At 65.9% G+C, this 12,713-nt stretch overlaps 1 protein-coding gene across 1 annotated transcript in view; it reads right to left on the bottom strand.

Annotated features, from left to right (window-relative positions):
- RYR1 (ryanodine receptor 1) overlaps positions 1–12,713 on the bottom strand; it is a 109,006-nt gene that overhangs the window by 1,979 nt on the left and 94,314 nt on the right. The window contains 13 exon segments of the mRNA XM_039509927.1: positions 353–509; positions 675–809; positions 1,156–1,302; positions 1,929–1,989; positions 2,271–2,401; positions 2,850–2,892; positions 3,278–3,408; positions 3,930–4,151; positions 5,033–5,119; positions 5,236–5,413; positions 6,843–6,916; positions 7,372–8,681; positions 9,026–9,107. Coding sequence (XP_039365861.1) covers positions 353–509; positions 675–809; positions 1,156–1,302; positions 1,929–1,989; positions 2,271–2,401; positions 2,850–2,892; positions 3,278–3,408; positions 3,930–4,151; positions 5,033–5,119; positions 5,236–5,413; positions 6,843–6,916; positions 7,372–8,681; positions 9,026–9,107 — 2,758 coding nt within the window.

Below are 12,713 nucleotides of genomic sequence, written 5' to 3'. Positions count from 1 at the left end.
CCCACTCACCCCATGCAGCCCCAGCCTGGCAACCCCAGCCCAGCTCAGCACCTCCCGGCTCACCCCAGCCCAGTGCCCCCACCCCACTCACCCCCATGCAGCCCCAGCTCAGCACCCCTCCTGGCTCACCCCGCCCAGTGCCCCCACCCAATTCACCCCATGCAGCCCCAGCCTGGCAACCCCAGCCCAGCACTCCTGCCCCATTCACCCCCAGCCCAGCACTCCTGCCCCATTCACCCTCCAGCCCGGCACCCCTGCCCCACTCACCCCCATGCAGCCCCAGCTCAGCACCCCTGCCCCACTCACCCCCATGCAGCCCCCAGCTCAGCCCCCCTCCCGGCTCCCCGCTCACCCTGGATGATGGCCAGCAGGATGACGATGACGAAGAAGAAGAAGGTGATGTCGAACACCACGCGGTAAAGCTCGTACTCGTCACCAGCCGGGTCCTCGATCTCGTCCCCGATGCCCCCGCCCGCCCGCACCCCCACGTACATGTGGAACAGGTAGCACTGGGGGGAGACACAGTGGGGAGAGGGGTGCCCAATGGGTCAGACGGGGGGGACCTAGACGCCTCCCCTGGAGCCATCAGAGCAAACCCCCACCCCATGCACAGGGCAGTGGATCCCCAGGACAAGGTCCCCCCTAACCCGGTTTAACCCCCCCCCCCCGCTCACCGTCATCATGTCGTCACATTTCATGTCCGGCTCGTCCTCGTCCTCGCTCTTGTTGTAGAACTTGCGGAAGAAGTTAAAGGCCACCACGGTGTAGAGGTAGACGACCACGGCCAGCAGCCCCACCGTCATCGCCAGCTGGGGGGGCACGGGGGGGCTGGTACTGCCGCCGGAGAGAGCCCGGCCTGCCCCCCCACCCCCATCGCCCACTGGCGGGGGCACGGGGGGGCTGGTACTGCCGCCGGAGAGAGGGTGGCCTGCCCCCGCGGCAGCCCCCCCACCCCCATCGCCCACTGGGGGGCTGGTACTGCCGCCGGAGAGAGCCCAGCCTGCCCCCCCACCCCCATCGCCCACTGGGGGGGCACGGGGGGGCTGGTACGGCCACCGGAGAGAGCCCGGCCTGCCCCCCCGCCTGCCTGCCAGCATGGCCCCCCATGCTCATCGCCAGGCCCCGCCCGGTGCCCCCGGCCCGGCCCGGCCCCACCTGCTTGCCGTTGTGGGTGACGGAGGAGAGGATGGTGCGCAGCGTCTTGACCCCCATGGCGATGTCCAGCAGGTGGGCGGCGAAGAAGAAGTTGTTGTAGTGGCCGAGCAGGGACATGACCATGTACCAGACCAGGTAGAGGAAGGACTGCGGGGGAGGGGACAGGGGCTGGGACGGGAACCCCAGGTCTCCCCCCAGCTCAGGGCAGGGACGGGCCGCGTGGCTGAGTGCCAGGAGAGACCCAGCCCTTCTGCCGGCACCGCTGTGCCCCTCACCCCGGCATCTGGGCCCGGCCTCCTCCACTCCCGCTGCAGCCGAGCGCAGGACAGGCGCCCTCTGCCCCCCGGCTCCTGCCCCCCTTCTGCCCCACGGCCATGAGCCCCCCTCGCTGGGCCCCGCGGCCCCCCCCGGGCCCCACGCAGCCCCCCCCGGGTGTCACGACTTCATCCCACGACTCCCCCCCTGGGTCCCAGGACCCCCCCGGGTGTCACACCTTCCTCCCACGACTCCCCCGATGGGTCCCACGACTTCCCTCCCTGGGTCCCACGACCCCCCCGGGTGCCCCGCCTTCATCCCACGACTCCCCGGGCCCCAGGTCCCACGACCCCGGTGCCACGACTTCATCCCACGACTCCCCTGGGCCCCACGACCCTCCCCAGGTCCCACGACTCCCGGGTGCCACAACTTCATCCCACGACTCCCCTGGGTCCCAGGACCCCACCCAGGTCCCACGACTCCCGGGCCCCACGACCCCACCCAGGCCCTGCACTCACGTTGTTGGTGAAGATGACGCCGAACTTCCAGAGCTGATACTTGATGTCGATGGACGTGATCCTGTGGGAGCGGCAGGGTGAGCCGGGCCACAGCCCCTGAGCCCCCTTAGCCCCCAGATCCCCGCTCCCAGAGCCCCCCGGGAGCTTTCCTCCTCCCAGATCCCCCCACCCCCTGAATCTCCCCCATTCCCTGAGCCTCCCACACACCCAGATCCCCCCACCCCCTGAGCCTCCTGCCCCCCCCAGGCCTCACGAGTGTCCCACCTTCCAGTCCCCTGGATCCCCCGCCCCTGAGCCAACCGCCCCCTAGGCCTCCCAGTCCCGCCCCCCCAGCCCCCTCACCACGTCAGCAGGGACTTGTCGGGCTGGGGTTTCCTCTCGGTCTGGGCGCTGATCTCCAGGCTGGCCAGGTCCATGCCCAGTAACTCCGCGATCCGCTCCCGCCCGTAGATGTCGCCGTATTTCTCCAGCACCTGCGGAGGGCGGGGGGCAGAGGGAACCCCCAGGGCAAATGCAAAGGGAGAAAGGCCTGGATCCCCCCCCAGCCAGCCAGGCCCCTGCCCTGGCAGCCCCTGGGAAGGCCTGCGCCCTGCGCCCGCCCGGGCGGGTGGGAGCGCCCTGGGGGAGCGCGCCCAATGGGGGAAGGGCCCTGCGCCCCGCCCCGGGGCCGGGTGCCCCCTGGGGGAAGGGCCCCGCGCCCCGCCCCGGGGCCGGACGGGAGCCGCGCCCCTGGGAAGGGCCCGCGCCCGCCCGGGCCGGGTGGGAGCCGCGCCCCTGGGGGAAGGGCCCCGCGCCCCGCCCCGGGGCCGGGTGGGAGCCGGCGCCCCCTGGGGGAAGGGCCCCGCGCCCCGCCCCGGGGCCGGGTGGGAGCCGGCGCCCCCTGGGGGAAGGGCCCCGCGCCCGGGTCACTGAGGGACTCACCTTTCTCTTGACGAATTTATCCCAGTAGTTGCTCGGGAAGGACCTGGTGTGGGGAGGTGAGAGCCAGTGTCAGGGGGGTCCTGGGGGGGGCAGTGCTCCTCGGGGTCGGGCTCTGCTCCCCCTGCAGGCCTGGGGGTGGGAGGGGTGCAGGGGTAGGCGAGAGGGGCTGGTGGGGGGAAGCCCCCCCAGTCTTGAGCCACCCCAAAGGGCCCATTGGGGAGATGCTGGTGGGGGGGCGGGATGGACACCGGCAAGTTTCTGCCCCCCTCCCCCCATGCTCATAGCGGCAGGGTGCAGCTGGGGGGACCAGGGCGGCCGGGCACTGACACAGGGAAGGGGCTTCTCCCGCGCCAGGAGATCCAGATCCCAGACCCAGAGACCCGCCCCCCGCAGGCCCAGCCCCCCCCACGGCCCAGCCCCCCACGCACGGGGTGTTCAGCACCAGCCGGTCCCACTGGCCCTTGATGTCGTCGTCCTCGGGCTGGTCGGTGATGTAGAGCCCGTCGAACTCCAGCTTGCGGGCCAGCTCCTTCTCCCGCTTGAAAATCACCCGCGGGACCTGCCGGGAGAGGGGGTCAGGGCGTCGCCGGGGGCTCCCGGCCGAGGGGGGTCAGGGCGTCGCCGGGGGCTCCCGGCCAAGGGGGGTCAGGGCGTCGCCGGGGGCTCCCGGCCAAGGGGGCTCAGGGCGTCGCCGGGGGCTCCCGGCCAAGGGGGCTCAGGGCGTCGCCGGGGGCTCAGGGCGTCGCGGGGGGCTCCCGGCCAAGGGGGGTCAGGACGTCGCCGGGGGCTCCCAGCTGAGGGGGCGATGGGGTGGGGGGGGGTCCTGGCTGAGGAGGGGACACCCGCTGGCCCCTCAGCCTCCCAGCCCAACAGCCCCTCGGTCTGGGGGGCAGGGGACATGGCCCAGGGATATGCCCATAGCCTATGGTAGGCGTGGCCCCATGGCGCATGGGCGGGTCCCTGTGCCAGGTGGGCGTGGCCACACGGCAGGCGGCTGGACACGGCCCTGGGGCCAGTGGGCGGGAGCACGTGGCAGGTGGGCGGGGCCACACGGCGGGTGGGCGGGGCTCCGGGGCTCACCTTGAGGCAGTTGTAGCCAATGATGCAGAGGAAAGCGACCAGGGTGTGGGTGATGGACAGGAACTGCAGTGTGGGCTGCATGTAGCCCGTGCTCTCCTCCAGGAAGAAATAGACCACGCTGTCCTCCTCCTCGTCCTCCCCGGCCCCGTCGCCGCTGGCCCCGAAGCCCGAGCCCCCGGCCAGCTCCTCCAGCTCCTCCTCGCCCGGCGGGGCGTCCGACACCTGCGGCAGGGACAGCGTGGGGGCGGGGCCGAGGGGAGCCACGCCCCCTCCAACCCCGCACCACGAACCCCCCCAGACCCAAGTCCCAGCCCGGGCATCCTGGCTCCCAGCCCCACCCCCAGCCACTAGCCCCCACTCCCCTCCCAGAGCCGGGATAGAACCCAGGCGTCCTGGCTCCCAGCCCCCCTGCTCTAACCACTAGCCCCCACTCCCCTCCCACAGCCGGGATAGAACCCAGGCGTCCTGGCTCCCAGCCCCCCTGCTCTAACCACTAGCCCCCACTCCCCTCCCACAGCCAGGATAGAACCCAGGCGTCCTGGCTCCCAGCCCCCCTGCTCTAACCACTAGCCCCCACTCCCCTCCCACAGTCAGGATAGAACCCAGGCGTCCTGGCTCCCAGCCCCCCTGCTCTAACCACCAGCCCCCACTCCCCTCCCACAGGCCGGATAGAACCCAGGGGTCCTGGCTCCCAGCCCCCCTGCTCTAACCACTAGCCCCACTCCTCCCACAGCCAGGATAGAACCCAGGCATCCTGGCTCCCAGCCCCCCTGCTCTAACCACTAGCCCCCACTCCCCTCCCACAGCCGGGATAGAACCCAGGCGTCCTGGCTCCCAGCCCCCCTGCTCTAACCACTAGCCCCCACTCCCCTCCCCCAGTCAGGATAGAACCCAGGCGTCTTGGCACCCAGCCCCCGTGCTCTCACCACCAGCCCCCCCTCCCCTCCCACAGGCAGGATAGATCCCAGGTGTCCTGGCTCCCAGCCCCCCCCCTCCGCTCTAACCACCAGCCCCCACTCCTCCCAGAGCCGGGAGAGAACCCAGGCGTCCTGGCTCCCAGCCCCCTGCTCTCACCACTAGCCCCCACTCCCCCAGCGCCGGACCTTGTAGAAGAGGAGGATGAAGTTGATGGCGAAGGCCAGGAACAGAGCCAGGAAACGCAGGTTGTAGAAGTTCCGGGACAGGTAGTTCTGGAAGGACGGAGCGGGTCAGCGCCGAGGTGGCTGGGCCGTGGGGGGCCCTCCCCTCCTCCTCCCCTCCCTGCCCCCCGGCCCGACTCCCCCCTCCCCCACCAGCCCCACGGTACCAGGAACTTGACCCTCTGGATCTCCAGCTCGGCCCAGAACTCCGAGCTGCCGCCGGCCGGCTCCTCCTTGCGCTCCCGCGGGGTGGCCGACTTCCTGCGATGCTTCCTCGGGGCCTCGGCCGCCGGCTCCTGGGGGGTCTCCGGCTCCTCTGGCCCCGCCTTCTCCCCGTTCTCCGTGCTGCGGGGGGGGCAGTGTGGGTGGGCAATGCGGGGTGTGCACCCCCCCCACGCCAAGCCCCTTCCCTTGCCCCAAACTGCCCCCAGCCTGCGGAGCAGCCCCCTCCCGGGGCAGGGGCACCCTGGTGGGGACGGGTGGGGCAGGCCTGCCCTGCCGTTCCCCTCATGGCCTAAGCTACCCAGAACATAAGAACGGCCGTACCGGGTCAGACCAAAGGTCCCTCCAGCCCAGTATCTGTCTACTGACAGTGGCCAATGCCAGGTGCCCCAGAGGGAGTGAACCTAACAGGCAATGATCCAGTGATCTCTCTCCTGCCATCCATCTCCATCCTCTGACGAACAGAGGCTAGGGACACCATTCTTACCCATCCTGGCTAATAGCCATTTATGGACTTAGCCACCATGAATTTATCCAGTCCCCTTTTAAACATTGTTATGGTCCTGGCCTTCACAACCTCCTCAGGCAAGGAGTTCCACAAGTTGACTGTGCGCTGCGTGAAGAAGAACTTCCTTTTATTTGTTTTAAACCTGCTGCCTATTAATTTCATTTGGTGACCCCTAGTTCTTGTATAATGGGAATAAGTAAATAACTTTTCCTTATCCACTTTCTCAACATCACTCATGATTTTATATACCTCTATCATGTCCCCCCTTAGTCTTCTCTTTTCCAGGCTGAAGAGTCCTAGCCTCTTTAATCTTTCCTCATATGGGACCCTCTCCAAACCCCTAATCATTTTAGTTGCCCTTTTCTGAACCTTGTCTAGTGCTAGAATATCTTTTTTGAGGTGAGGAGACCACATCTGTACACAGTATTCGAGATGTGGGCGTACCATGGATTTATATAAGGGCAATAAGATATTCTCAGTCTTATTCTCTATCCCCTTTTTAATGATTCCTAACATCCTGTTTGCTTTTTTGACCGCCTCTGCACACTGCGTGGACATCTTCAGAGAACTATCCACGATGACGCCAAGATCTTTGTCCTGACTCGTTGTAGCTAAATTAGCCCCCATCATGTTGTATGTATAGTTGGGGTTAATTTTTCCAAGGTGCATTACTTTACATTTATCCACATTAAATTTCATTTGCCATTTTGTTGCCCAGTCACTTAGTTTTGTGAGATCTTTTTGAAGTTCTTCACAAGACCAAAGCAGATTAACTATTTTGAGTAGTTTAGTATCAGCTGCAAACTTTGCCACCTCACTGTTTACCCCTTTCTCCAGATCATTTATGAATAAATTGAATAGGATTGGTCCGAGGACTGACCCTTGGGGAACACCACTAGTCACCCCTCTCCATTCTGAGAATTTACCATTAATTCCTACCCTTTATACCCGCCCCCCAGAGCTCTGAGGAGAACTGCCCCCCGCAGGCCCCATCACCTCTGACCATGGGCCCCACTCCCCCTAGTTCCCCCCAGCCCCACTCACTCGGCCTTCTCAGCCTCCGCAGGCGGCTCTTCCATCTTCTCGGGCTCCGGCTCGGCCGCCTCCTCCCCTTCCAGCTGAGGAGCAACACAACAGACCCCGTGTCAGGGACCCCGGACAGAGGGAAAAGGGGCCCCTGGTACATGGGGAGCAGCCCCACCCCCCGGGCTGAGACAGGAGACCTGATACCAGGCCCGAGCCCTGGTCTAGCTGGGCTGGGAACCTGTCTCTAATGCCAGGCAATGGGATCAAACCCAGGAGTCCTGGCTCCCAGCCCCCCACTGCTCTAACTACTACACCCCACTCTCCTCGCAGAGCCGGGCATAGAACCCAAGTGTCCAGGTTCCCAGCCCCCTGCTGTAACCACTAGACCCCACTCCCCTCCCAGAGCTGAGGAGAGAACCCAGGAGTCCTGCCTCCCAACCCACCCGTTCTAACCACTAGATACCCCCCCTGCCCCCAGAGCCAGGGAGAGAACCCAGGAGTCCTGACTGCTGTCAAAAGGCCAGCCCCGCCCCAACCCCCAACGTACCCCCAGCTTCCTCTTAAGGATGGGAGTCCCCTCGGGGGTGGGCGGTTCCACCGCCGTGGTGTCCCCCACATCCCCCAGCCCCCCAGGGGCATCGGGGGCGGTCGCTCGGTAATGCCCGGTGTCCTTCATCTCCAGCCTGAAGACCTCCCCCGCCTCGTCAGGGGCCTCCTCCTTGCCGGCCTCCACGAACTCGGTTGCCTCCCCGCCCTCGGCCGCCTCCTGCCCGTCCTCGGCCGGCCCCAGGTCCCCGTGGACCTCGTCCTGCGTGGGGTCGGGCATGCTGGCCAGCAGCTCGGTCACCGTCAGCTTCTTGGCGCCTTCCACCAGCCCGCCGCCGAAGAGCACGTTCCAGAGGAGGAGCAAGAGGCCCCTGAGGACGCCGGAGAAGAAAAGCAGCGTTCCCAGGAGGACGGCGTAGACGCAGGAACTCACGCCCACCGCCAGCTCCTTGACCGTCATCTTCTTCAGCCGGCGGAGCTGGCGGCGCAGGTTGCGGTAGGTGAACATGTGGAAGAAGTCCAGCACCCCCGCCAGGAACTCCCCGAAAGCTGAGGTCGCCTCCGGAGGAGCCCCGGCCGCCTTCTCCGCCTCAGTCCCCTCCCCGCCTTCGGCCTCCTCCTCCTCCTCCTCTTCCTTCCCCGCTTCCTCCTCCGAGATCTGCGCCGCGATCTGCATCTCGAAGATGGTGTCCTCGCAGAAGTTGACGAAGAGCTCCATCTTCTCCGACTCACCGCCCTCGTTGACCACGTCGAAGATGAACTGCCGCTTGGACTCCTTGACCTGGGGCATCTCCCACTGGGCCTTGTTGGTCTCGCTGATCTCGAAGTAGATGCGTTCGATGCGCTTGCTGGCCCCCATGATCTCGATGCGGCCCAGGTAGGGCCGGAAGTAGTTGAGGATGCTCTCGGCCAGCTCCAGGAAGGTCTTGAGCCGGCTGTCGTGGGGCACGTGCTCCGAGAGGTTGGTCAGCAGCACGGCCACGTTGAAGCCGATGTCCTTGGCCGGCTCTTGGAAGCGGTTGGCGAACTCCTCGTAGTCGATCATCTCGTTCTCGTCCGCCTCGGAGCAGGAGAGCAGGAACTGGATCTCGGAGGGCGTGTATTGCTTCTGGCTGTCCATGGCCTTCTGGAAGTCCTTCTTGGAGATGAGCCCCCGCGGGTCGGTGATATAGTCCAGGAAGGCGTCCGACGCCACGATGTCCTTCAGCTTCAGGAACATGTCGAAGAATTTGAGGATCATCTCCACGTTGCTGGACGACTCCACCAGCATGTCCACCATCTGCCGCGCGATGGTGCCGTTCACCACGTTCCCTGGGCGGGGCAGGAGGAGAGAGGGTTAGACGGAGGGACAGGCAGGTGGGATGGAGGGACAGCCAGCCAGAAGGGCCGATGGCCCGACAGAGGGGTGTGCATGCAGATGGACAGACAGACCGACGGGCATGGGGATGGACGGACAGATGGAGAGAAAGGTCGGGGGGGAAGGATGGAGATGGAGAGAGGGAGGAGGGACCAGGACAAGTGACAGGGGTTGTGGTGCCCTGAACCGCCCCCACACGTGCCAGGCTGGGATTCCCCGCCCGGAGGGGCCGGCGAGAGGCGCTGCCACCTGCCCGGCTGGGGTGGGGGATCTCGAGCCCCGGCCCAGTGCCCCTCACCCTCCAGCAGGGACAGCAGCATCACCACCATGTCCTTCTGCAGGTCCAGCAGCTCCTTCAGCAGCCCGATCTGGCTGGAGTCCTGAGGAGACACGGGGAGCGACGTGAGACGGGCGAGATTCCCGCCGTACCAGCACGGCTCCCCTGCACATATGCACGTCCCCGCACATACAGACGCCCCTGCCCTCGCACGGCTCCCCTGCACATACAGACGCCCCTGCCCTCGCACGGCTCCCCAGCACATACAGACGCCCCAGCCCTCGCACGGCTCCCCAGCACATACAGACGCCCCTGCCCTCGCACGGCTCCCCAGCACATACAGACGCCCCTGCCCTCGCACGGCTCCCCAGCACATACAGACGCCCCAGCCCTCGCACGGCTCCTCTGCACATACAGACGCCCCAGCCCTCGCACGGCTCCCCTGCACATACAGACGCCCCTGCCCTCGCACGGCTCCCCAGCACATACAGACGCCCCTGCCCTCGCACGGCTCCCCTGCACATACAGATGCCCCTGCCCTCGCATGGCTCCCCAGTACATACAGACGCCCCAGCCCTCGCACGGCTCCCCAGCACATACAGACGCCCCTGCCCTCGCACGGCTCCCCTGCACATACGCACGCCCCTGCCCTCGCACGGCTCCCCTGCACATACGCACGCCCCTGCCCTCGCACGGCTCCCCTGCACATACGCACGCCCCTGCCCTTGCACGGTGCTTTCCCATCAGTATCTCTGGCTGGAAGCTGCAAGCTGCTCTCCCTGACTCAGCAGGATCAGGGTTCCCAGCCCCCCTGTGCTATGGGCTGAGGGGAGACCAGGGATATGCCCCTAACTCAGACCTCAGCCTGGGGTCTGTGCCCACGACCCGCCGTGCGTGCCTGGCAGGGCTGCCCAGCCTCACGCTCCCCAGGCCCGAGCGCCAGGGACTTTGGAGCAGCTGAGTTGCCGACCCCCTGGCTGCTACGACGCGCCTGGCGGGCCGGGCTGACCCTGCGCCCCGATGCCTGGTCTGGAAAACACCGCACACGGGGGGGACCCCTTCTACCCCGTCCCCGGGCAGGGTCGCCGCTGCCCCAGGGCCTGGCACTGCAGGCAGAGACGCCCCATCAGCTCCCCGCTAGCCTCCCCCCGAGCCCTCCCCTGCGGAGTGAGCGACGGGCGAGGGCTGCACGGGGACCAAGCGGGGGAGGGGGAGCCGCACCCCTCCCCCTCTTACCTCGGGGTACCGCCTGCTCCGGAAATGGTCCTCACGGGCAGCGCAACAAAGAGAGAGTTTGGGTGCAGAAAAACACCCCCCAAATGTGTCCCCAGCACCCCCCAGCTTGTTCTAGGGTGCAGAGCCGAGACAGAGTGCAGAGATCCACCCCCCCTCCCAGCAAAAACTACAGCACGGATACGGGCAGGGGAAATCGTCCCCTACTTCGGCCCCAGGGTGGAACATGTGCACAAGCCCTCGTGCATGTGATTGCATGCGTGTCCCCCTCGTGCATGTGCATGTGTGGGTGTGCGAGAGGCTATGTGTGCGTGCAAGCTCTCAGGGGTGTGATCGCGTGGGCATGCGATCTCGTGCGGGGCATCCTTGCATATGAACAAGATCTTGCACACGCGCTCTTGTGCATGTGATCTGAGGCGTGTGCACAAGATCTTGTGCGTAGATGCAGGTGTGCGCCCAGGTGTGCGTGTGCATGACAGCTCGTGTCTTAGGTCAGCGGCCTGCGCCACGCGTGGCCACGTCGAATCACGTTCCACGTTGGTGTGCACGGGCCTGTGTGCGAACGCGCGTGCGATGGCACTCACAGGCCTGATGACGAGCGTACGGCCGCTCCGAGGGGGTAGCGTTCCCATCCCCCCACCAACCACACACTCCTGGAGTCGAGGCCCATTTCCTGGTGCACTGGGGAGAACCAGCCCAGCAGCCGCCAACGTCCCCCATCAGCACCCGCTGGAGACCAGAACCCAGAACCTCCCCCAGCGCTCAGAGCAAACAGAAGCACCAGCCAAGCACGGTGCCAGCCTGCTCGCCCAGCTCCCCCGAGATACCTGGGGGGGGGGAAAGGATGGAGGACGAGGGGGGGGAGATTGTTACATGGGGGCAGGAGACGTGCCAGATGGGGGGATCCAGGCCAGCCCATCCCCCTGCCCTTGCCGGGGACCCGCGCTGTGAGGCAGCGGGATAGAGATGTGACGAGGTGGAAGTGTTCTTGGTGTTTTCCCTGGGTGCTGGGTGGGTGCCTCAGTTTCCCCTATGGATTTCTCAAGTGTCGGGGGGGGTGGTAATTGTTGCGAAGCCCTGGGGGGCCAGCGTGATCCTGCCTGCACGGAGAAGGGCCGACACCCTGTCTCCTGGCAACGAATGGCCGGGGCCCCTCCTCTGCAAAGGCGCCAACTGAAGGTGCTGAAGAACAGAGAGATCAAGTGACCTCCTGGCCCAGGGTGGGGGAGCTGGCTGGGAAAACGGAGGGGAGCCCAGACGGGCCCCCCAAGCTGCACCTGACTGAGGGGGTCCTGTTGTCTGTACCTGCAAGACCTGTCTGGGACTGTGTTCCTGGCGTCTGTCTAAACCTTCTGCTTCACTGGCTGGCTGAGAGTCGGGTGAATCGCGGGAAGCCGGTGGGGGGGGGGCAGGGCCTGGTCTCCCCCAACTCCGTGACACCTCCCTGGGCTCAGGAAGGGCCCTATCTGCCCCCTGGTCCCCTAGAGGGATTACAGCACAGTACAGCCCATGCCCCACCAGGGGAATCCCACGAGCTACACCCCACTCCCTCAGCTGCAGGGGTGTGACCAGGGGACCCCCCCATTCAGCTATGGGCCACCCGCCCTAGACCAGGGACTCTGGAGGGGCCTCGTTATGTGGGGCCCTCGAAAGCCCCATGGAATGGCAGAGCCCAGCTCCCCGTGGTGCTGGGACCCCCAGGACAGAGCTACCTGCAGCCCCACACAACTGCTCCGGCTCGGGGGCCCGGATTTATTGTGCTGCGCAGAGCCGGTGGGGGAGAGGCTGATGTCGGGGTGTCCCCTGCTCACACACACACACACACACACACACACAGTTACTATTCAGCGACGGCCGTGTGGCCGCATTCCCGAGTGCCCCTGTGGCACGTGGCCTGGACCGGGTCCCTGCGGAGCGGCGGGAGGGCTCATTTCAATTGTAGGATTTGGTTTTTGTGAAATCAGGGTTTCCCATTGCCCTCCAGTTCTGGCCATTTTTACGCCTTTACAGTAAGGCTACTTTGTTGTTGTCAATGGAGCCAGCTATTCTCATTAAAACCCCATAAAGACGGAATTCACTCTTTACAAAAATGGAAAAAAACAAAATCAGAAAATAATAAATCCCCAAATCCGCACGAATCAAATGGATTTCCTAGGGCCCTAGCTACGGGGCTCGGGCCTGGGGAGCTGGGGGGAGCGTGCAGGTGTGGCGGGAATCAAGCTGGGGGGGTGGGCTGGTGCTGTTAGTTTGGTCTGGCCTGGGTGGGGATGGGAGGGAGGAAGGACGGACGGACGGACGGACGGGGCCAGGGAAAAGGCCGGAGGACCAGACTGGGCACAGAGCAGGAGCCAGAGGAGAGGAGGGGAGCAGACAGGGTGGGCGGCGGAGCGGGGCGAGCGCGGGCGTGAGATGGCGCGTGCCACACACAGGTTCTTACGCCATTTCGGAGTCCGGCCGGCTGGCTCATCTGTCACAC

The sequence above is a fragment of the Mauremys reevesii genome, linkage group 22 (assembly GCF_016161935.1).
Source record: "Mauremys reevesii isolate NIE-2019 linkage group 22, ASM1616193v1, whole genome shotgun sequence".
Classification (NCBI taxonomy): domain Eukaryota; kingdom Metazoa; phylum Chordata; order Testudines; family Geoemydidae; genus Mauremys; species Mauremys reevesii.
This window is presented reverse-complemented; position numbering and strand designations above follow the sequence as displayed.